This window comes from Apus apus, chromosome 2 (assembly GCF_020740795.1).
Source record: "Apus apus isolate bApuApu2 chromosome 2, bApuApu2.pri.cur, whole genome shotgun sequence".
In the NCBI taxonomy this organism is placed as follows: domain Eukaryota; kingdom Metazoa; phylum Chordata; class Aves; order Apodiformes; family Apodidae; genus Apus; species Apus apus.
Window position 1 is genome coordinate 11,202,168 of NC_067283.1, and position 25,423 is coordinate 11,227,590.

The window sequence follows — 25,423 nt, forward strand, 5'->3', positions numbered from 1 at the left end:
TGTGCTATTACTTAGAAATACAAATAAACCACACACTGTGGGGATCTTTCCCAAAAAGTTGGAAGCTTAGTTCCCTTTGGGACACATCTGGATGACAAAATCTCTTATTTCAACCTGAGAATTTTGCACCTCCTGGTGACAAAGTAGACTTTGTGTCTGTTCCCATAACCATACTTAGCCTGTTCAGACAAAAGTCTTCTGGAGTTATGCACTAAGGAATGTTGTCTTCAAAGCTGTAACTCTGCATTATCCCAACAACTGTTACTAAAAAACCCTAACCTAAAAACTTTTTGCCAAATAAGATATATGACCATCATTTAAAAGTCCCTTTCTTACACCATACCATGATTTGTTACCAAGCTAGAGAGGATTTTTCTGTAGTCCTCAACACATTCTGCTAGTCCCAAATGATACTGTTTGCAGATAAAGGCCAAATAGTTTCAAGTAAGAGAAAGAATATTTTTTATCTTGAAAAAATATATTCTTGACATTTATAATAATTTTGTTTTAAAAAGTGCTATGTTTTTCATACTTCTTCTGACCTGTCTGACTCTAGAAGCAAAACAGATTCTGGTAAGCAGCAGGGAGAGCAATGAGACAAGACAAGCACAGAAGGACCAAGATAGTCACCCCTTCCCCACAGCCAAGCCACCATTCAAATGCCATAAAATGTGAGACTCCTGTGGTCAGTTAGAAAGGAAAATGATATTTTATGGCAGTGTTTTACATCAGGCACCACAGATTACTGCATTAGATCTAAGCCTAGTTTTACTCAAAGTAAAAGTAAAACCATCAAATGTAGATATTTAGAAATAAAAGAACAGCTTCTATAGTTTTACTCATTATAACAGTGTGTGCAAATGCTTGAAATGGCAAGTTGCTGAGTATTCTGGCCCAAATGCATCAAACCTTGGTACGTGGTTAAGAGTGAATAGCTTCAGTAGGGCAGACAAGTGCTGCTCCTAGGCCAGAACACTCAGCCCCTGGTCTGACCCTGCTGCAGCTTCCTAGTCAGAAAATGGGAGATGATTAACACCTGCCAGTTCCCCAGAGCAACATCTAGAAGAGCACCTGGAAGTAAAGTGCAGAAATATATGATGCTTGGATAGCAATTGCTGGAAATTATACCTCCTCAGTTCACTCAGATTCTGTAGAGTGGACTTACCCACCTACAGAACAAGAGCAGCACCATGTAACTACTGCAGCACCTCATAATGCTAAGTCAGGTGACACAAAACCATGCTAAGATCAAGGTGAAAGGCTGCCTGTCTACATTGCCAAGATTCTAATATTAACTGAAACACCTTTGCAGTGGAACACAAACACTCTTTGGAGTCAGCTGCTCTTATCTTATTCCTTCTTAATGCCAACAAGGAAAAGACAGAGCAATTTCTTTATTCCACATAATGGTACAGACTAACTCATGCAAGACCGAAAAAGAAACTGTGATATCAAAGGAGCTTTTTAATGTAACAATGCATTGCACTATCATAAAACCTTAGTACCTCAACAGGGCAGAAGTCTAAGTTCTTCATAATAAGTACAGTGCAAAACAAGTACTAGACTTGTAATGGGAGGAGCAATGGGTTTTCAGCTACAGTATCAACAGCATGTGCTGCCATTACATTTTGAAATCTGAAATATGACAGCCAAAACCACTTCAGAATTAGTAAGAGGTAAAATACTTTAAATATAGCTAGATCTTGTCTGAGAACAGACTACAAGATGGAGCACTGGCTGACAGTAAGTTAAATATTGCTCTTACCATGGCACTGACCTGCACATTCCCCAAAAAATGCACTCCTGGAGTGTAGCTGTCCCTCTTATCACTTGCAGGAGACAGAACAAATGGCTTGTCTGTGAAACCACTGCTTTGGATGCAGGCTGCCCTGCTGCTTCCTCTTTCCTTCATCAAATAAAACCCTCCCTATCCACCCCTGGCACATGTACACAGAAGAAAACACTTCTGCAACAGACTGGTTTTAGTGAGAAGAAATGAGAGGAAATTTGGTACTTCATCAGGTTGCCTTGCAGTGCTCTATCCGGGGGTTAAATTCTTCAGTTGTAGTATAGCTAGAACAACACTGGTTAACTTGAGAACTAGCACCAAAAAGAAGCCAACATAGACTTCCTCAGCCTAGAATGTTCCATAGTGCATGGAGTTAGGAGGCTTGATGGAGGAGAACATCCTGTCACTCACAGATGGCATGGTAGAGAAAGTTCTAGGAATGAAATCAATGAAAAGCTACTGAACATTAATTTTCAATTCCATTTCTGCTACATCTAGAAAGCAGTGGTTGCCAACTCATTCTGGTGTATTTTTATCTTTCCAAGTAAGACAAGACAACGCTGGGATCCAGCTGGTTTTGGTAACAGTTCTTGTTCAGCTATGATGCTTTGTGTATGGAGATTATTTAAGCAGCTTCTTTACATTTCAGTGCTTAAAAGTTTGTCTTTGTCACTTTAAAGTGTTTTATATGCAACTCAGAAGTCTGACTTTCAAACAGGAGGAAAATTTATCATGTACTTTTCACCTGGGTCTATCAAAAAGCCTGCAGCAATTATGAACAGCAAAGAATCTATTTTCTAACCTCTGCTATTAACATCTACTTATACTGGTACTTACATGCCACACAATTTCAAAGAATACCCAGCAAATTCTAAGATGAGTGAAGAAGGCTGCTGCACATCATTTGACAGCTGTTTTTAAAAAGCATTTCTTACAATGCATGTTAAACCACCAAACCTAAAAACAAGTAGTATGCAATTCTTTGGCTTCCAAAGCAAAATGAAGACTGGCTACTCACTCTTTCTTTTGACGTTCCTATTACCACACTGGACAGTCTGTTTTCAAAAAGGTCTTCAGTCTTTAAATTACCAGCAGCCCCAGGTAATGGAGGAAAGCTAGATAAACCCAATTCAAAGCTAGGAGATGGAGGTTTTGGAGGTGGTGGAGACTGTGTTTGGCCTCTCTGGAATAGAAATAATATATTGAGGTTACTGCACTGGGTGACAGAAAAGACATACATGGCACTTCAAACCATTTGATTTATATCTGTGAAGCCCTGGAGAGGCCTCCCCCATCCCACCTCCCAGAAAAACCCACACAGTACTGATGAATAGATGCTTTCGTTTTCCACTGTTGCCGTTACATTATCTGACTATTATTTAAATGGAATGTCATAAGCATCCTTAAAAATTCCCTATACATAAGCTTTAGTGATACTGGTATAGTAATAAAAGTCTTCTTGCTGACCCTTTCTTCAGGATGGACACACTGACACAGACAGGAAAACAGCCTGGTTGAGGTATCATGATATAGTCCATCAAGTCCATTTATGTGCAGTTGGCAGCATTCTAAATGAAAGAGGGGAGTCAACACCAATTGCTCTTGTAATATGCTGTAACTGAAGTTACCCATTAACTTAATGTAAACAAAGAAGTAACTGTTTCATGACTTTGCTCAGGCCTGTGCTAAGATGATCTGCTTCAGAATACCAAATGCAAAGCAGTCTTTGGGATGTTTCTTAATTTGAAAAGGAAAATGGATACATAACCAAGATGGCCTAAATGTGAGAAAAATGCTTCTGGACAGAAAGAAAGGTGTTGCAATACTTGGTTTTCCCCTTCCTTCTCATGAAGGGCAAAAGATACAAAACTAAGCTCGAAATCTTTTCACAAACTACAGTTTAAGTCAACAGAAATGTTATGTCAAGAGGGAAGTAAGAAGAGAATACAGGCAAGAATGACTGTAACTCCTAGGGCTGCTACTGACCCAGCATTACCCGCCAGAACACAGCGATGGAGGATGCAAACCAAAAATAGAAGTCAGATGACTTGTCAAAGGGTCACAGAGAAAGACTATACTCATCCAGCTCAAACTGGAAAAGAAGAACATCCCCCTCCCTTTTTTTTTCTTAACAGTTCTTCAAACCACACCACTTAGTTTTCTTGAATGAGACTGAAGTAATAGATTGTCTAAATTTTCCTTAAAACAGAAAATAATCGAAAGAAGCCATCACTCCATTCAAATACAACTGGTTCTAGTGATGTCCTGTATACACTACAGCATCACACAAGAATCAGGATCTTGGATTCAATTATTTCCACAGCCTAAATGGGTCAAATTTTAATCTTTCACTTCAGATATGCCCCTTCCCAGTGTGTACAGTTGTGGCTGTGCAGCAGTTCTCACTTCTGTTCAAGTTGCATTGATGGATAGTACAGACTAAAGATTCAGGGGCTGAAGGAACCTGGCTGCACAGGCTGCAATTAAAGCCTGCTGCTGAGAGAAGGGAATGGTGGGTCTCCAAAGAAATCATGTCTACCAGTTTTACATTCAAAGTTAAAATAACCTTTAAAGTCAACTGAGTCAGAAGAGCCTCTCTGCTCAGTAAGAATGTCCAAGATAATCTTTCACTCCAGTCACTCAATTATACGCCTAACCTGTATTGCTTCCTCGTTCTTTCAAAGACAGAAAAAAAATGTTGATAGGAAAACATCCATCTCAAAATTCAAGTAGCTTTGAAAGGGCAAAATATAGAAATATTGATAATCCTACATGTAATCTGATCTCATTGAACTTCAAAAAGTCTGGCAAGAACTAAAAGCAACCAAAGGGAAGGAATCACTTGTTGTTTTATGCTCTCCGAACCTTGATACTTCTTTATTCAAGTGCTCTAAAGGCTACTCAACAGCAGAAGCCACAAATACAATTCCAGACCTTTAAGAAAGTGTTCTGGCTGATGCAGTTGGCAATTGTAACATGAATACAGAAAGAATCTGGTTCTACTTCATGAACATTCCATGTGTGGCAAAAACAAGTTGCAGAGGAGTGTCAGGTTCTATCAAAATCAAACCTTAAGTCCTACCCCCAAAAAATTGTTTTTTCCAGACAATGTCTAGCCCATCCTTTTAAAGTATCTATCAAGACTATTGAGGTATTCAACTTAAGAATTTAAGTTTAGCAAAATTGTAATAGTTCAATAGTGTTAGCATAACCTTCTTAAATGGTACTTGGAGAGGCATTTAAGAAACAGAACTGACCACAGAACTAACATTCCAGGTATATATTGTGACACACGGATCTATAAAATGTACACACTGAAGAACATGAATAATCAAGTGTTTTGAACTTTAGCTTAGCTATTTAGCTCCCCTGAACATGAACACTGGAATGCTGACAAACACTAAGCTGGATATGTTTTGCTACTATAAATGAGTAATTTAAACTTTTTGCTGACTTCTGCATGGACAGTCTTCTCTGATACCCAAATACAGTGAACTCATGTGACTCCAATGAGCTGCTGTCTTCAGTCAACTGTGACACACAATTGCTTCTGCAATAACCTATCTCACCTGCTAGTCCACATAATACCCATACTACTGCCTTGTTACCCTATTTTTATTATAGACAAATACAATCATGAACACTCACTGTAAACTTGTCCTCCCTTTTCTTTCGGTAGCCGTATGAGTTTTTCCTAAGGGAAAGAAAGCAGTTATCAGAACCTTGCCTATAAATGAATGGAAAGCAGTTGGTAAAAACAGGAGAAAGTAACTGAAATAGCTATTGAATACATCTTCATTCTAAACAGGTTATTAAAAATGTTTTATGGAAAAAATTCTAACAAGGTCTCATTAAAATAAAGGTATGGATCTTAACCAAGTTAGCATAAGAATACACTGTTTACAAACAACTCCTGTGTTAAAAGCATCTCAGTGCCAATTACATCTAAGGCTTAGACAAAACCTTTCAATATCCCAAGTAAAGGTTTTTAGGTTTTTGTTTTGATATCTACATGTCAAATATGGCTCTTTTCAATTCTGGTAAAGCTCCCCAAAAACACTTTTAGTACTTTTTCCCCAACCCTGCCTCAGGTAAAGCCCCTCTAAGCAGCAGTTCAAAATCTGCAATGCCTTTAACTCAGTTTCAATATATTTTCCAAAGTTTTTGGTTTGACTTTCAATATTCTAAATGTATTCAATACCAAAACATCAGAATATAAATTTAAGTACTGACTATTCCTCTAGCTCATTGCAGTCTATCGAGCAATCTGGTTTCCTATTTCCTTAATCATACTTGCATCCACTAGTTAGAACACAATTTAGCAAATTAGATTTAGGAAAGTATTACAATCCTTGCATGAAATCCCCATTTAATTTTGCAGTGACACAAGTCTAATAGAGGATCATGAGTTATCTTCCAATTCAGTAAGTTACTCAAAATGTGATTTACTTGGAGACACAGCCATCACTAAACATAGCTGCACAGTACCTTTGTAAAGCCCTTAGCAGAACTGTATTGTATAGAAAAAAATTGAAAATAAACCAACTGACTTCTCACATTAATACTGGTACCACTTATTTTCAGCTCCCCAGGTGGTTTTTGTTTTGTGGTTTCATTTTTATTGTTGTTGGTGGTTTTTTTTTACACTGCATAACAACAGTAATCCTTTTTCCTCCCTCCATGCCAATCCATCATCTTTTTATTGTAGATGACTAATTTGGGCAGAATTCTGGTCTTTCAACTGAAAAAATTAACAGTGAGAACCACCAATACAGGCTCAGGTGCACAATCTACATGGCTGAACAATGGAATGGCAGAACAGCTTCATTAAAGTCAAATACATAATATGCAAAAACTTTCCTACAACGCATGAAGAAAGGATAGAGAATTAGATCTCATGGCTGTAAATTGTTCATCAGTTGCCGTTAATGATTTTCATTTGGTAGGAAAGTGTGCAAGTCCATTTTGCATTTGTTCTATATTTAGCACTTTCTCTTAAGCTCTTTCCAAGATTTTAGCGTTGCGAGGAGACAGTCTCAGTTTAAAATAGTAACAAGAACAGTACTGGTACCATACCTCTTTACTAAAAGAAGTAGTTTAGAAGCAGCAATACCAAGTTGTTCAAGGGGACAACTACAGCACACACTCACCTCCCTCTACCTAATCCAGGAGAGGTGTCAACGCTGGTCTGCTCCATCCGTCCAGTTCCTACTTCCCTCTTGGTGTAACTCGTGGTAGCATTCTGCATCCGTGTCCTGTTTTGTCCTGGCTGCCGCGTCTGTGGACTCCTGACGCCATTGATTAAACGATCAGCAGAAAAGTTGAATATTGTAGGACTGTCTAGAAGCCCAGGTCCCCTTTCTGCACTGGGTATTGTATGTCGTATATGAGACTTGCTAGGATTCCTACAAATTCAAAAGTCATTTCAACATACGTACTATCAGAGATCTTCTGAATTCTTTGTATAGTCTTAGGCCTCAGAAGAAGCAAGATCTTTAGTCCTTAATTGTGCACTCCATTTATAAGAATGATAAACATTCATTTTAACAGCTCATGTGAAATATCAAAATTAAACTTTCCACTGTCTATTTTCATACAGCTTTACTGAAAGCTACTTTGCTTTCAGAAACTGAAAATACTGTATGAATAATATTACTGATCACAAGCCATCATTCAGGGTATTTCATCTGAACACACTACCCTAAACAGAAGTTCTTGGCTTCCAATCAGTCATTTACCTTTAGAAAAAGTACATCCACTAACAATAGCAGCACCATCTGCCCTTTGGCCTCACTTAACCTTGCACCAGGTTCAATTTTGCAAGTATTTTCAAGGTAGCTGGTGTTACTAAAATAAGCAGATTAAAACCCCACATACCAGATAAGAAAATATGTTAAAAGATGGTTTAACTTGCCTGTTCCTGGGAGGATACTGTCTGAGTGTAGTCAATGGAGAAGCAGCAGGCTTGAAGGTTGGAGATGTGAACCCATTGATAAATCCAGTATTTGGAAATGGTGTAACCTAAAGAATATATTGCATGCTCAATTATAAATAAGCGCAGTAGTATTTTTTATTAACACTACATCTTATGTCCTTCTACACAGGTGGAACTTAAGATTGCTCAAACAGCACTAGAGCATTTGCCCACTGCCTTGTAATCAACTCATAAAATGCTAGTTTTTGAGAAGACAGACACTACATGTATTCAAGTTCTGATAATTTGTTAAGAGGATTGAAAAATGAAGAGCCCAAATTCTTGGCCGTAAGTAACACTCCTCTATTTCACACCATACTACGCATGACTTCACAGTACAGATATACTTCCTTGTCAGTGCCTGACCTGCAAAGCCTATTGTTTTTCTTTTAATTTGTATGTAAAAAGAAAAATCTTTAGTTCCTCATTCTACTTATCTTCCACATGACACCTAAAAAAAGCCTACAGAATAAATGGATGTTAAGTGGACCTCATTCTTTCCATATCTTACCACATTATTCTACATGTCAATTACTGTCTTGTTGCCCAAAGAAAGCAACAATAGCAAGATTTTTTTTGGGGGTGTGTATTAATGTCTTGCATTAACAAGGTATCTCAAAATCTGAAGCATGTTTTTTCTCCATCATCACTAGCACCTTTTTTTAAAATGTATGAATGAGTTTAATTTAGGAAATGTTATTACTAGCAACAGTAAAGGCATGTCTTCTCTCCCTGAAAATAACTAAAGAGCAGAAAAGTAAGACTTGTACGTTGCATTCTTTCTACCTGTAAGTACATTATGAGAAAGACCTGGAAGTAAGACTGTTTCCTATAAAGTTATCTTTAAGCTTGTCTAACCTTTCTTCCAAATTTAAAGCAAATCACTAATAGAGGGACAATAAAATTTAACACCAAAGCTGTCATGCCAAACCATTAGCCTGCTTTAATAGTTATAACTTGGAACACTGTAAAATTCAGTTAAAGCTAGTAAGCAACTACTGTACCTATTGCATAATGAAAAAACACTGAACATACTAAATAAAAACTAAAGTTTAACTCATTGCTTCAAGGGACACTATCAATATTCACCCCTTGTCTCTTTGTAAGGATGGGTGATATGTATAGAGGGAAAAAAAAAATAATTCATTTTTAAGTAATACCAAAAGCATTCATTTGTTCTATCTACAGAAGTAATATGGGTCATCAGCAGTACACCTGTTGGTTGGGGTTTTTTCTTTATTTAACAAGCAGGACAAACTGGATCTTTCTTCAAATACTATTAAGTACCTGATGAAGAAGCAGGTAGTTTTAGAATTCTAAGGACATGTGTTGCCATACTCTAGTTCCAGAAGTAAAACTGTATGCCCACACTACTGAGTGTATTTAATCTCAAATTAGAGATGAGACAGAGCACTGCTACTGTTTATGCCAAAGGAGGAGAGAAATTTCTGCTATATTTGCACGCAAGTCTCTACATGTAAAATGCAGCCCTGTCTCATGAAAATTATTCCTGTCATTGTTCCTTGTGGTCCCTGTTCTCCTCACAAGAAATTTCTATTCAAATACAGCTCCTTCTATAAAGAGGTTCAAGAAACATCACACGACATGAACATACACAAAATACAGCTAACCAATGGCAATATCCTGCACAACAGTGGGAGGCAAAGCTCTGCCAGTTATTTTTCCTTTTTTACTAAGAAAGGTACAAGACCTTTAATGCTGGCAAACCTGCAATGTCTTCCTCCAACAGCCAGGACTAGTAAGCTTGCTGGAATACAGAAAGTTCCAGGATGACATAAGGCAGATACATATTATGCTGTGCTTGAACCTGTGGCCAATTAATCTATGTCTTCTGCACCAGAGCTCTCCAACTACTTACACCATCCCACAGCAAGACAGTACAATAGTTTATCTAGACGAAGAATCACATTCACTGCTGCTTAATAAGGTGGCTTTCTCCTGGAAAAACATTGTTCACTATGCCAACTTGTCTCCTCTGCATTCTTCTTGCCCCTTAAAAAGTCTTTCCCTGCAAGGCCTCTGGCTGCCTTCTCTGTGTGTGAAGTGTTTAGCACATCAACTTTTTAATTAGCTGCTGTTCAGTATACAGGAAGTTTGCTCAAGTTTGTTCAAGGACACTTTAATCCTCTGCCAAAAAAACCTCTAAAAAGCTTCTAATTTTTAGCATTGCTACCCTAGTTTCTTTTAGCCCCAAGTAAAGGCATTTACACGGGAAGAAAAAGGTTCCATATAAGACAAACTTAGTCTCCCACTCATTACAGAAAACTATATTCATGCTAGCTTTTGTAGGACAACAAAGGCAGACTAAAAGGGGCCAAGGTAATCCTGAAGGGACTGTCACAATGGAAGCAGCACTGTAGGATGCAGCACGTCCTATTAGAGTATTTAAGGACTTACTGCTACCACCCTAGCTCTAAGCCTTACTGTTAAGCCCCTTTACGAAGATTTTTTTAAATTAAGTTTTTTTTTTTTATTAATTAGCAAAAATAATTTATTTTTTTATTGCAGAAAAAAGTTGGCATTTTCTGTGCAAAAGTAACAATGTAAAACAGGGTAATTCAGCACGTTAACCAAGAACTTATTTTCCTGCTGGAAGACCAAGAAACTAAGCTATCCTTATTTACCTGATTCCATTAGGTTTATTCAGTATGTATCAGAATTGTTTTTTCATTATATTCACTTACATATTATAAAAATAAAGAGGCTTTAAATCATTACTAACAGAACTCTAATGAAAAAATATTTTTGTAAAGGGTAATAATATTTACTAAAGAACCATCTCAGCAAGTTTGCTGATGACACCAAGCTGGGAGGAGTGGCTGACACACCAGAAGGCTGTGCTGCCATTCAGAGAGACTTAGGCTGGAGACTTGGGCAGGGAAAAACCTGATGAAGTTTAATAAGGGCAAGTGTACAGTTTTGCATTTGGGGAAGAAAAATGTCATGCACCAGTACAGGTTGGGGGCTGACCTGCTGGAGAGCAGTGTGGGTGAAAGGGATCTGGGGGTCCTGGTAGACAGGAGGATGACCATGAGCCAGCAATGTGCCCTTGTGGCTAAGAAGGCCAATGGCATCCTGGGGTGTATTAGAAAGGGTGTGGTTAGTAGGTCAAGAGAGGTTCTCCTCCCCCTCTATTCTGCATTGGTGAGGCCGCATCTGGAGTATTCTGTCCAGTTCTGGGCCCCTCAGTTCAAGAAGGACAGGGAAGTGCTTGAAAGAGTCCAGCGCAGAGCCACAAAGATGATTAAGGGAGTGGAACATCTCCCTTATGAGGAAAGGCTGAAGGAGCTGGGTCTCTTTAGCTTGGAGAAAAGGAGACTGAGGGGTGACCTCATCAGTGTTTACAAATATGTAAGGGGTGAGTGTCAAGAAGATGGAGTTAAGCTTTTTTCAGTGATGACCAGTGATAGGACAAGGAGTAATGGATACAAATTGGAGCATAGGAGGTTTAAGGTGAATATCAGAAAATTTTTTTTTACTGTGAGAGTGACAGAGCACTGGAACAGGCTGCCCAGAGAGGTTGTGGAGTCTCCTTCTCTGGAGACATTCAAAACCCGCCTGGACGCCTTCCTGTGTGATGTGCTCTAGGTGACCCTGCTCTGGCGGGGGGGTTGGACTAGATGATCTTTCGAGGTCCCTTCCAACCCCTATGATTCTATGATTCTATGAAAAACCAAAAGGCTAAGAAGAGAATCCCACTGCAATCTCAGACCAGCTGCAGTTTTCAAATAATTTATTTTGTATATCATGGGAAGAATTTTGAAGAACTCTTTTTCAAGAAGAATCAATATCTTTAACTCCCCCCTTCAGGATATATGCACTTCCTATACCTCCAGACTTTGTAAGAAAATCATACCAACTTTGAAAGGAATGCAAGTGTTTCATGATCAAGAGACTTACCAATGAAGGGTCAAGGTAGCTGTGTGTGGCTGACCAGGCCTGTGGGCCAATTAAGCTGTACAATGGAAACTGCTGATGGGGACTGTATACTGGAGGTAAGTAGAAGGATGTGGTGTAGCGCTGCTGTGTGTAGAGGTTCATATCCAGAGGTCTATATCCATTCTTTGGCAAAAATGTGTTTATAGCTATTGCTTTTGCTTTTATCCTTGCCTGCAAAGGAGATTAGATTATTTATTACAGCAGCCTTTCAAATCAAATCAGGATGGCTCAAGCTAACAGCTTTCCAACTTTTACTGGACACTTGTCAGTCACTGCTTTCTCCTTCAAGGAAGGCAGAAACAGCTGAATGCTTCCCTGCTGGCCTAATGCTTGGATGAATATACCACTGCCAGAAAGGAGGAAAAGGAGAAGTAAAATGGCATGTGCTACATTTCAAAACCCACCTTCAGGTCAAATGGTTGCTAAGATTGGATCACTTAAATTTATACTAGAAAACACAGTGAGCCCCACAAAACCCAGAACATATATACACACTTGCCAGAAAAACCCCATAAAGCTCTACTTACCTTAATTGGTTTTCCTTGGAAAGTTTTCACTTCTTCTCTGAGATATCTATAAGCCTTTGAAAGAATAAATATAAAATTTGTCAAATATAAACAAAGGAAACTGAGGTTTTGACAGCAGCCTAAGCCTAACAACAGCTACTGAAGAGTCTGCTAATGTTAGACTCTAGAAATCCCTCATATATAATCTGCATTCAGCAAGATTTAATTTATAATTGCAGAAATGCTTCAGTAGCATCAAAACAGAATTTTAATTCTCATGACTGAAGCGTTTCAATGTGTCACTCAAAATATTGATGGTCTTACTACAAAAAAAATTATAGTTTTGGCCAGGAAGCCAAGATATACAAACAAGATAAAACTCCTACAGGGTTATGCTTAACAGTACTGATAACTGGGTATTAGCTAAGGAGAAGCATTACTGTTTTTTAGAGTTTTCGGTCTTTTTCTTTTTAAACTGTTCCACGTTTATAATAGAATTTATGACCCTTGAATCCACCCTCATTCCACCACTGTTTAGTACTATATTCTAAAATACTTAAAAAAACGTTACCTGCTGTGCATCGGCTTCTGATTCAAATGTGATGAACCAATTGTCATTATAGGCAAACTCACAGTTGATAAACTTAGGCAAATTTTCTCCTTTGAACAGTGCTTCTACCTCCTAAGGAATGTGGTTTTGGTAAGAAGGGAGAGAGAAGGGTAGGGAAAAAAAGATTGATAGCACAAAACATCAATTTAAAATGCAGAACTCTGGAACTCCAGGTAAGAAAGATAAAAAGCACTTTCAGGGTTACAAAACAGAACTGAGAACTTCAGTAGTGTTAGTTCTCTGCAGTCTCCGGGCTAGCTAGAGGGAATTCAAACAAGCATTGTCTAAGGCTATACTGCACGTAGAAGTTGCCTGCTCCCTTTAAATCAGAGGAGATAAGCTATTTAGGCCATAGTGACACACACATTGGCAGGAAGTGCAGAAAAATTTCCATTTTCCCTGTTCCCCAAAACCATGGAGGCACCAGAAAACCTGTGCATACTGCATGGGATAAGAGAATCCCACTCTTTCAGCAGAAACCTGGAAATACACTTTAACTGAAGTGTCTACAGACAAAAGCAGAGTTTGTTACCTCAAATACAATCAGCTAGTTTCTACATAAAAAAGCACACTTTGGACTTGATATTTGTTTTAATCCATTTGCATATTATTTATTATTGCCACAGAGTTGAGGCAAGCAGCCTCAAAAAGCCAAGCAACTTGGGAAGCCTTACAGAATTTTTACAGCATTTTACAGTGACTTTGCTGCTTAAAATAAAGCCTGGCCACGCTGTGCCAGAAAATGTGTCTTCAGAGTTAAGCTTAAAATTTTCAAGTTTGGCAAATTTTAACACTTAATGTGTAAATCTTCACTTCAGACCACCCTTTCGAAAATAAAGGCTCTTCAGAACTCTGTTGTTGTTAAGGACTTGAGTGACCACCCAGTGCTAATACATCAAACCTGACAAACTTGATAGCAAAAAAATTATAATATTAAAACCTAGGCAATCTTTGAAAGGTTACATTTCATTTAGAAAGCTAAAAGCAGCTGATATTTTTAAGCTATGTATATAGCATACCTAACCTTCTTCCCATCAATTCCTCTTAGCATTTTTTCATGTTCCTGTTTACTTAGGCCACAAATCTGCAGTACTTTTCATCTTTGTATGAGGACTATCAAGAAGCATGATTTTTTCAGAATCCTTATTCTTCCTTGTAAAATTAAAGGGAGGGGAAATCAGAATACCACTCCATCATCAACAATCTGTGCCTTATCCTCCTTTTTGAAAATTCAAAATGGTTTTAAACTGGAAGAAGGTAGATTTAGGTTAGACGTTAGGAAGAAATTTTTCGTGTGAGGGTGGTGAGACACTGGAACAGGTTGCCCAGGGAGGTTGTGGATACCCCCTCCCTGGAGGTGTTCAAAGCCAGGTTGGACAAAGCTTTGAGCAACCTGGTCTAGTGGAAGGTGTCCCTGCCCATGCAGGGGGATTCAACTAGACAATGAACTAGGTCCCTTCCAACCCAAACCATTCTAAGATTCTGTGGTTTAACCTATGGCCCAAACAGTTTTTTTCCCTAGTCTTTCCATTAGTCATAGTCCCAGCTACATCAGAGTTGCACTAAGTATATTTTAAAGAATCAAGTTCTCCACACTCACACTCATTCCCCAAGCTAAGGGAGATCCTTGGTGAGTTGTTCACACCTCTACCTTCAGCATCAAGGGACCGTTCGCAAAGCTTTACATACTTTACCCTAAAAAGCTTTAGGAAGCAGTAGTGGCATTTTCCATTCTAAGACCTACCTTCCCCATCTTCACTTGCTATTTATCCAAGGGGCTGAGTGATAAGTGCATATGGCTAAGCCACAGTCCAAGAAAATTATGGTATCTACCAAGCACATTGTTACCTTTTCTGCCCTCTGCAGAGCTACAGGTTTTACCACACACTTCCTATAAGCAACACGCTTCTATCAAACATATTTATTATCCAAACACATACAATAAACTAAGGTTTAGAACTACTGATAGAAACTAACAATGTAGTAAGAAATGTGATATGCTTATTGAAAACTGGAAGAAATCTAACTTCCAAATCCTAAGGGAAAAGCATTTTTTATGGAACAATTAAACACTTACCTCAATGGGGGTAGATTCAGGTACTTCACGTAAAATCACAATGCAGCGATTCTGATTTGGCCGAACTTTTTCTCCCTTCTCATCCACTTGGACTAAAGGCAATGCTAAGAGAAAGAGACAAAAACCAACTTTAGCTGTCAGCAATCATAACAGCTTTGCACACTGAGAGATGCTGTGGCACAGTTTTACAATGCAAAGTTTTTTGTGCTAAACTTAAAATATTTTTGGACATCAAGAAGCAAGCAGAAGATGGTTGAGGCTGCTTTCAGACATATGAAACTGAGTAGACACGTTCCTTAAAGTCTCCAAAGTCTTTCTACTTTTTCAGGGCAGAAAATTCCAATTAATTAGCTTTTTCTTCTAAGGCACACATTGATTCTTACCTTAGTGGTAATATCCAGTAGCCTTTTCTGATAATTTAAACTCAGATTATTCTCATTCACACAGATTCACTCAGTAAATCAAACATGAGGTAACTTTGATAGATCTGCAGTCCTATAATTGTCATGGTCTAAATTGGAAGCTGCTTGCTTTATTTAATGTTTTACAGAAAAAGTATGGCATTTTATTGTGATACATAAAATAAAGGAAGAGAGCTTAAAAATCTGGATCTACAGCAACAATCAAAATGCTTTCTAGCATTGAGGGATTTTTACTTACATCTCAGCACTTCAACAATCAAATCCATATCAGTACTGAGTTTCTTGACATGATCTAGGTTTGCTACTGTCATTATTGGCACATACTGATCACTGTCCATCTGTGATATAAGGTACATGTCACTGGCAAGATTTTCTCTGTTGGGAAAGAAAAAAAAAATGGGGTAATGTCACAGACATAATTTTTGCCAACAGACTTCAGACAAAAGCTCATCCCATAGCAGAAGGCAGAAATCTATATTAAGTTTTGTTTTCAGCATTTTCACCAACTCCCCAGTCCATTCACCTACTATACTTCTCTTCCCAGAAAACATGAAAATGTCTTTTTTTTCCTTCACCAACAGTATTGGCATCTTCCTGTTCAGGCAGCACACCTACATCCACAAACTGACAATACTGTTAGGAGTTCATTACTTCAAATGACCACTGACTGGAACTGGTTGTGCAGAAGTATACAGATTTGGATTTGTTCTAGGTTACTAAGACATGCATTGAGGAAATTTTTATTTAGACACAAGCAGTGAAAATAATTAAGTACAGATAAACTCCCTTGATGGCCTTGCATTGGTCTATAGTGGAATGTGTATGATTCAGAGTCCTTTATTTTCTTTATTTTTAAAACTGGTCCTTAAATTATAAAGGGCTCCACAGATGCACATATAGAAATACTAGTTTGTATCAATGCTGATTTTAAAATAGTTATCTTAAACAAAGCTTACCACCAAACGGCTTAAGCTACTTAGTTTTAATTTACAAAACACCAGTAAGTCACAAAAATGCATCTGGTCTGTAACTAATTACTGTTTTCACTTTAAAACCAATATATTTGCTAGCTTATGTTTCAGGCCCATAATTTTTTCATGCCATTTTTAAGAGGTACACATCAATATGTTACTTCCCCCAAATTCTCATCCTTTCCACTCAGTTTTAAGTGACAACTGTGAAATCCATCAACATACAACTGAAATTAAGTACTGCACCTTGTTAGTTATTTATCCTCCAGTTTCACACATTTAGGTATATACATACCTAGATAAGCAGAATTCCAGTGTTTTTTTCAGTAATTCTCGTAAATCTTCCTGACCTTCCGGCTGTAATTGTTCGTTTCCACCTAATAATTAAAATACTTGTTTAGTTTTTTTAGTTCTGCTACTTTACATAATATTTTAATCAAATAATCATGTCTATTATTAGCTGTATAACTAGTAACAAATATTCAAATTCAGTACATGTTGTGTACTAGTTCATCACCCACCAAAAACTGCACAGGAACACTAAGAAAAAAACAAAACAACACAACACAACTGTATCTGACTTCCCTTGTCAACCTCTGTTCTCCAAATAAAAATTTGAAGCAGTTTTAGAAAAGCAGCGGCAAACACATCTCAAAGTAAATTCTGAACTGACTTAGCTTGTATATCTGTCTTCCAGTCTTAGGAAGCTAACCAATTTCCAGCTGACTAAACCCTGACTGATGCAGTTGACTCAAGCAGCCAGCCAGCAATTCAATGGAGGCACTTGGTACTTCTGGCCTCACTCTACATCCTCAACACACCAATTCAGAAAAGATCGTTTCAAAAAGGTAGCTATGAAATATCAGCAGGTATCAAATCAATTAACACTAGATTTGTGATCAATTAACAACTCTTCATGAATGAGAAAATTTCTTCCTTTTACCTGAAAGTTTCAAAATTATCAGTTTCATGTTACACTACAATCAGTTGAGGGTAAACCAATTGTGTCAGTGGGAGAATTGTTGAAAGTTCAGAAGTTTAGTATGGCTTTCAGAGATTTACAGAACATTTGCTAAAATGTTACATAAACGTAGACTTATATTTTTAAGTATTTCACACCAACTATTACCCTCTATATCCTTCCCTTCTTCAGTAACTTTCATCTTTTTCTTAAGCTCTCCTTAACATTTCTTCCTCCTACAGCGACTTGTAATTTCCTCCCACTGTTTTGTCCTTCATGTGTTCTATTCTGATGGAGATAATGCCAGTACCTGAGAAACATACATATCACATACTAACCACTATTTCCCTTCCCCATCTCCTCTTGCCATCTCCTTGCCCAAAGCTTAGCAAAGACCAAAATTATATGCACTTTAAGTAACAATTTAAAAAAAGAATAAATCCAGCTTTCAGAGTTGGAACCAGCTGTTACGATGGATCAAGAAGAACTGATCCATTCTCCTTGTTCTGCTGCTCTGCAACACCACATGTGTCTTGTTAAAAGTTACCTCTTTGGGGCAGGTAAACGACATGCTGACAAGTTCTAACACTCAGCTGAGGAACACTTCCCTTCTAGGGCACTAAGCACCATTGATGTAATTTTCTATTTGTCTTTTAGTCGTTATTTAATATTCTCCAATAGTACCCTTAAGTAGAAGAGTCAAAAAGACCTTCCAGTTTTCAGCATAAGCAAGGGTGATGCCAGAACTGTCATTTCAGTTTTGTCTTCATTTCCAACTATTATGGATGCTATACCGGTCATTTTAAATACATATACTAAGCACAATGAACAGAGTTAATTAATACCTCATGAATCTCAAGAAACACCCAGCACATCTTCCTTTCTTTCCCACCCCTCATCTCAGTTCTATAGTATTCCTACACACATCTTGCAAACCTTCTGTCTCCTACAGTGAAATATAAGCATGGCTGAATCTCTATACTAGTTTCAAGAAGTTTTTAAAAACATGCCATCTAGTATAGACTACCACTACTAACAGTTAAACTGAAAAAATTATGAAAGTTAATCAAAAAAGAATGCAAAAAAGTTAGTCTAACTGTTGCTTAGTTTATAATTTTAAGTACAAAGCTGATCTTTCAACACATTAAGTAACCATTTGTCTCTCAAGTAGTAATGTGAATTTCACCTCTGTACCCTACCCAACTAGAAACACACGCCTTAGAGTGTCGGATATCTATATGTACATGTGTACATTAGGGATTTGCATTCAGAATAAGATTTCAGAACACAATACTCAAGTTATATCCAGAGCTTATGATCAATTCTATGCAGCATCTCATAAGAACAATACTTTTTTTTTTTTAAAAAAAGAGACTGGCTGGTTTCCAAATATGCCTAAGCCTGAGAGCAAAAGAGACAGGATTTTCTGGGGTCTACTTACAAAATGCAGGTATTGAACAAAAAAGTGGTGAAGTTTTTTTGTTTTGAAGTAGTTGGGTTTTTTCCCTCAGGTTTTGTTTGTTGGTTTGTTTTTTTTAATGGATGGTTGCTGTTCAACTAAAAATAAACTTCCTTTTTTTAAAACCAAGTCCAAGCCAATGCCAGCTTTCTCTTACCTGTCTGGGTGGTTTCATGCATAGACTCATAATCAGAATGGTCAAGAGCCAAAGGGTTCATATCTGTCTGGTCTGACACCGAAACAGCCGGTGATGGCTCCTGCAGCTCTGTCAGCACTGCATTCTGATGCTGTTTGTCGCCATCACCATTGGCATCCAGTCCTGCAACAGGAATGACACACACAGTCAAAAAGCATTCCTTCCAATCTGAGCAAAGTTGCTTACAAATTTGCATTTTTTTTTTTTTTTAACAGGAAACAAAAATTGAGAAAGTTCTGTACAGAATTTTACCTTTGCTTGAGCAACATCTAGAAATTCTTACTCATACCTTCTTTACAAGAATCTGGAGGTTGGTCAGGTATTTCTTCCCACGTTTTGCTCACGCTTCCGTCAGTGGCACCACTTGCTTCCAAGTGTAACATATGATTTCCCCACACCTTTGCATTAGGATTTAACTCGGAAACCTTGGTTGACTCCTACGAAAAGAAAATTCTTTGATTATGTACTTTAGAGATGTACAGTGTGTATATATGTACAGTTTCAACTAACAGTATCAAACGTACAAATCAAGATTGCATTGTCAAGTCTTTTTCACACCTGAACATATTAACTGAATTGTCATCCCATAATCATTTCAGGTACAAAACTAACTGAATTGGGCAGCAGAGGATTCATTTTCCTGATTAAGAATCACCAGAAAAGACTAGCCAAGAAGAGCAAACTACAACAAACACTGCATTCTTCACCTTTGAAAGACTAACTCAAACTGCACTTGCCCTAGACTCTAGGCAGGTCTCTAATATATATGTTATCTCAATGTTTATTATAGTGTTATTGTATCTGTTTCTGTGAAATAACATAAAATAACAAAAAATTAAAAAGCACAGGGTTTTTTTTTATCTGGACTTATATAAAAATGTAACAGTTTTAAGGAAGCTTTATGGAATATTGAAAGCAATGAGATGTGCAGGACAACTTCTGTCATTACTTGAAGAGAAAAAGCAGAGCATTAACAAAAATTCAGGTCAGTTTTCCCCTAGACAGGACAAGAATAATGAATTACCTGATACAGTTACATCATCTTAGGCTACTCTCCTTTAACCTGGATTGGATGGACACATTTAATGATCACATATGGCTACATGTAACCATTTATATAACGGTTACATGTAACCATTTATATAACAGTTACATATACAATGATGTGCTTCAGAGGGATTGCTCTCTGCACTGCCAGTTTCTACCGTTCTTTTTTGATAGTAATGTGACAGTTTTCTCTTGTTTTGCTGATGTTTGAGCAAAACTTAAGTTATTCCATACCCAGAATACCTTTGATGTGTTTTAATATGATGATTATACTGAGAAATAGCATTAATCATGATAATGCACACTAAAAAGCTTAAAATTTGTTTTGTGAAATTAAGGATGCTAGGAACGTTTAAGAGAGCACTTCAAAACTCCACAAAGCTTTAATTACTCTGAAACATGTGCACTTGTTACCATAGCATATAGAAAACACCTCCAGAAGGTAAAAAGATCTAAAGATTCTCAACTTAAACACATCTACTGAATGACTTACAAAAAGTGGAAGTGTTCAACATAACTACTTCAGTAGTAATGATGCAAAGATAACAGCAAGTTCCATCAGTTTCCATTTTTAATACAAAAAGTCCCCCAGGAGACAGCAAACATAACCTTTAGTACACTTCACTGCCATAACCACAACTGCTGAGCAAGGTCAGAGCAGAGGCTGCGAGTTACAGCCAGAGCAGAGGACAATGCCAAGCCCAGGCTCAGCTCTGCCCTGTGGGGAAGGCAGAGGAGCAGCCACTGACACAAGCTGGATTTAGTTTTTTCTTTTCCCGGCTAGCTAAGATCCAGCAGAGCTCAGTCCCCATGCTCCTCCTGCAGCCACTCCTTTCCACAGCTCTTCAGAAGATCATCTCCAGAAGTGAGCAAAAGGTTTCCTAATTGCTACCGAGCAAGCACATTAAGATTTCAGGAAAGCCACAAACATTTTTTTCCTATATGAAGGCAAAGAGCACTATTAACAGTCTGCAGAAATTTTCCCTTCCACATACTGAAGTGTTAATCTTAAGCTCATCTAGAACTGAGAATCTGCAATTAAGATACTCTGTTCAACACTTACACTTTCACAACTAAAAAGGAAAAATCAATATTCAGCAACAATTTGAACTACTGCCTTCTGTAGAGCATTTGGTTTTGCAAAGGGAAGAGAGAGTGGTCAGCTTCAGGACAAAATAATATGATATATTTAACTATCAGAAACCACAGATGGCTCATTGGCTTATTCCAACTCATAGCCACAGCTTTAACATTGAATCACTTCTGCAGAATACTTACAAACTCGTCTTTATCTTGCCATCCCCAAGCAACAACATTTTCTGGTGCTAGCAGCTGACACGGGTATCTTTCCATGGTGTATGAAGCACTTGTTAAATCTTCAGCTTCGTTCTGCAGGTTTTCACTAACTATACAAAGTCTGTCACTCTTTATGGCATTGTTAGGAACTGCATTATTCCATAAAAAGCCCATCAGATATTCACCATTATCAGCAGTAACAGTGTCAGAAAATAGCTGATTTGTCCAATCAGCATTTCCAGTCTGAAAACTGATGAAGTGTGACCACATTTCAACTTGGGGATTTGATCTATCCAACTCATAGGAGTGCTCTTGGTCACTGGATATGTCTTCCATCAGCTCTAATGCACACCGCTCACTGCCTTGCTCAATTCCTGCGGCACCAGGAGGGGCACTGTGTATTTCATAGGAAGGAGTAGCAGCATATTTGTCTACCTGCTTTGGGTCAACAAAAAATCCAAGCTCTTTGTTTGAGAAAATCTTGTGATCTGACTGCATCTGTTCCCAACCTGTGGTCAAGTCATTCATTTGTGTATTTAATATGTAACTGGTGTTTTTCAATTCAGTAGCCTTGGCTTCTAACTGCTTGAAATTCCCCACAGTAAAAGCTTCTAGGTTCCCAGCTGACATACTAAAACCAGAGAGGTTCTCCTCCTTTGAGTGGATGCTGACACACTGTTTTACTTCACTATCTTGAATGTTACATTCATTTACATTACACACACTTTTTTCATGAGTTTCTGATCCTACTTCAGCAAAAGGTTTAGGAGAAACTTGTGTGCTCCTGATCTCCAGCTCTGGACTGGCACAGTGACATATCTCAGACTCTTCCACTGCTTTATCATGTACATGAGAATATGAATTTCGACACAATGAAGGTAAACAGTTATGGGCTTTATGTAAGAGATTACTGGCATCTTCCAGACTTCTAGTGTCATCTGTCAATTTAACGCTCCTGTACATACAATTGTCCAAAGCTACAGGAACAGTGGAGTTAGAGGAAGTATTCTGATTGTGAGTCAAGCCTTTATTGCAATTTAAGATGTTTTTATCACAATCAACAATGTTAGCATCCAAATTCTGTTCTACATTTTCTGCCTTCTCATCAGCTGGCTTGTTTAGGTGAACTTCAGATTTTGTCTGTTTTACAGTTTCTAGTACATCCTCAGCTATTTTGGCTGAGTCAGTCCCTGCATTCCACTGATTTTCCACTGTGTGGAAAGAACATACATCCCGTTGCTCATCTTGCCTACAGTTCATGTCCATTTTATTCGTATCCTCATGTTCCATAGACACAGAAGAGACAGTGTTTTTTGCATATTTGCACAATTTTTCTTTATTCCCTGGTGACTCTTGTGAAATCTGAGATTCTAGGCTGTTCTCCATTAGGAACGTTTCATCTGTACGTGTGTTACGTAGCTCACAAGATGTCAAAGTGTCATCACTTACCCGCAACTGAGTTTTGCTCAAGCTACCAGCTTCTTCAAGCATGTCACCTTTCGGCTCAAGGATACTCACACAGACATCTTCCTCCATGCCACTTAGGTCTGCATTTTCAGTGGGTGTCTTGTTTTCAGTGCAACCCTTAATTTGAGTTTGAAAATCAGAACTTTCTTTCAAGTTTTTATGCATTTCAGTCATATTCAAAGCTTCACAGCTATCCAAAACTGTACCTGTGCATTTCTCTTTATCTTTCAAAAATTCTTCCAAAACTCTGTGATGTTTGCTAGAGTCAGGTGCAGATGTTTGGCTATCACCATACATTCTCTGAAATATTTTCTTTTCCACAAATGAGTTTACTTTACTTTCTGGCTTTAGGAAGCAGCCTTCTTCAGCAAGTTTTTCCACATGTTGATTCACCAAAAAAGAATCATCGTCCATTTCATGGAACTCTAACGATAATTCAAAGCTCCCCCTCAAGTTCTCTGCCACTTGTTCAGTATTTATATCCCTTACAACACTTGGGGGATGCCTACTTACACTAAATGGTACCTTCCCAGAATCGTGACTTCCCTCAGTTTTTCCTGAATTACAAATTCCAGTGTTTAACAATACACTGTGTTTAATGTTTTCTGAATCAGGGCTATATTGGTCCTCTTTAGCAGCATCCACAAGTTTTCCAGAATCACAAGTGCTATGGAGTGATTCAATCCAACTGACAGAGTTACCCATGGTATGTACCTCCTCCTGTGGATTATTAGGAATGGCTTCATTGTCCACTTTCACTGTCAAGCCATCTGTTACTGTATTGGCAGTGTTTAACCTACCCACCTCACACCTGTTAGCTGGTAAGTTATTGTCAGAAGACTGGATGTCTATGCTACAATATTCATTTGTTTCCTTTTTTTGCATGTTTGACCCATGCTCTTTTTTATACTCCAACAGTTCTTTCTGTGAATTAAACTTAGCTTCCACTTGTGCCAATTGCTGCACTGGAAATTCCTCCCCAGTGTCTAGAGGTCGTGCCATGCTGCACATTCCTTCATCAGTAACAGCTGAGCTATCTATGTCTGCTGCAATCTCTTCATGCACAGTAGCTGGCACCTCTTCATCCCCTTTCAGATCTTCAGCATCTACAACACAAATGCTGTAGAAGTCCCAATCTTTTGTATTTTGTCTGTGGTCTACATCAAGGTAAGAAAAGGTTGGAGACATCTCTCTATATGAACTTGAAAGTTTTTGTAGGTGGTCACTCTTATCTTCAACATTTACGGTTATTTCATTCTGCCTTGAATGGTCACGTGTAATTGCATCATGCTCCAGAAAATTTCTATTTAAGGAAATTTCACCCTGTAAGCCTTTGTCTAGGATGTCTGGTACATGTGAAGCAGAAATAAGACCACACAAGCAATGCTCTTCTGAAACTACATTTTCATTATTACCATTACTGTTAACACCTTCAATATTAATATTACTATTAATATTTTCCATATCGTCCATTTGCTGACCATTACTATGAGTTTTTTTAGGCACTCTTTTTTTAATAACCCTATCTTTCTTTTCTTCACTTTTCTGCAGATTCCCATATGTACCAGAGACCTTCAGGAGGTGACTAAAGGAATTAAAGAAGCTGAAAGGTCTGTCATACGTTCTCCTTGAGCTCTCACAGGGAGTACTCTCCATGCTTTTGTATGACGCATATTTTGCTTTTCTACCCCAGACCCCAGATTTAGAATTTGTTGTTGTGCAATCATCGCTACGAACACGTTCAATGCCAACTACTGCAGCTGCCCCGTTAACCGTCCTTCCCACTGTATGCAGATCCTGGCTTTCCACAGTTCCTAAAATTGAAGATAAAGTTTTACTTATCCTTGACTCTGGTGCTTCCTCTTCCACAGATTTTTGTAACAAGCCAGTTTTCTCCTCATTCGTGCTGTTACTCAATTCTTTACTGAAGCAGCAGCCCATGCTTAGTAAGTAGTGTCAGAGGAGTCTTCTCATTGCAAATCACCTTCCTCTATACACTAACTTTCTGCTGCTACTGAGGAGACAAGCCAACACCCTGCTGCCTAAAATAGCACACTTTAAAACCATGCAGGGGTTCATATGGCAGTGCCACTCAAAGTCCAAATCCCAGTTGCTGAGCAATGTTTTAGTATTTCATTATATGCACTGTAATATTTAAGCCAAATAATTCTCCTAATGAGATTACAGTCTGTTACAAGTATTACCAAGCCTTATGAACTTCCATTGTTTAATTTCCTGAAGTTTCCTTCATCCAAATCACAATAATATTTAAAAGGCATCTTTTACAATGTCCATGTGTGCCAAAAAACTCCCTCCCTTTATATTTAATATAACTCCTGCTTTCTATACAAGGATAAATGCATTCTGGCTTCACATGTTTAAATCTGATTGAAGACGAAACTAGTGAAAGCTATTAGTTCAAACACATTTTCAACCATTTTCTCCCTTCCCCCAGAGCTCAATCTACACCAAGATTACCTCTTTAGGAAAAACAGGCTAAAGATAGATAAGAGCTCATATATTCCATTGAACAGTCATTGTATGTTATCAGAAGCTAATTCTGCTCCAAGCCTTTTTTATTTGTTATCTGCATGAAAAAAAAGCATATAAAATCACTCAGTGACTTAAAGAACTTGAAGGGGCCTCAAGATCATCTAGCTATCTCATGGTATTGTGGCAGGATTAATT

The 25,423-nt window shown here is 38.0% G+C and overlaps 1 protein-coding gene across 3 annotated transcripts in view; it reads right to left on the reverse strand.

Annotated features, from left to right (window-relative positions):
- The window catches only part of LARP4B (La ribonucleoprotein 4B), a 55,802-nt gene that overhangs the window by 5,508 nt on the left and 24,871 nt on the right, over nucleotides 1–25,423 (reverse strand). Inside the window, exons 1-13 of one of the 3 annotated variants that reach the window (XM_051610101.1) lie at nucleotides 21,251–24,735; nucleotides 19,215–19,362; nucleotides 18,887–19,048; nucleotides 16,605–16,686; nucleotides 15,577–15,713; nucleotides 14,917–15,020; nucleotides 12,801–12,911; nucleotides 12,251–12,304; nucleotides 11,685–11,894; nucleotides 7,704–7,810; nucleotides 6,940–7,077; nucleotides 5,438–5,483; nucleotides 2,808–2,972 (exon numbers count right to left, since the gene is read on the reverse strand). In XM_051610101.1, coding sequence (XP_051466061.1) covers nucleotides 2,808–2,972; nucleotides 5,438–5,483; nucleotides 6,940–7,077; nucleotides 7,704–7,810; nucleotides 11,685–11,894; nucleotides 12,251–12,304; nucleotides 12,801–12,911; nucleotides 14,917–15,020; nucleotides 15,577–15,713; nucleotides 16,605–16,686; nucleotides 18,887–19,048; nucleotides 19,215–19,362; nucleotides 21,251–24,676 — 4,890 coding nt within the window. In that variant the 5' untranslated portion in view covers nucleotides 24,677–24,735. Of the gene's footprint in view, nucleotides 1–2,807; nucleotides 2,973–5,437; nucleotides 5,484–6,939; nucleotides 7,195–7,703; nucleotides 7,811–11,684; nucleotides 11,895–12,250; nucleotides 12,305–12,800; nucleotides 12,912–14,916; nucleotides 15,021–15,576; nucleotides 15,714–16,604; nucleotides 16,687–18,886; nucleotides 19,049–19,214; nucleotides 19,363–21,250; nucleotides 24,736–25,423 lie in introns of those variants that run through there. The other 2 variants (XM_051610100.1, XM_051610102.1) reach the window with 2 other exon arrangements.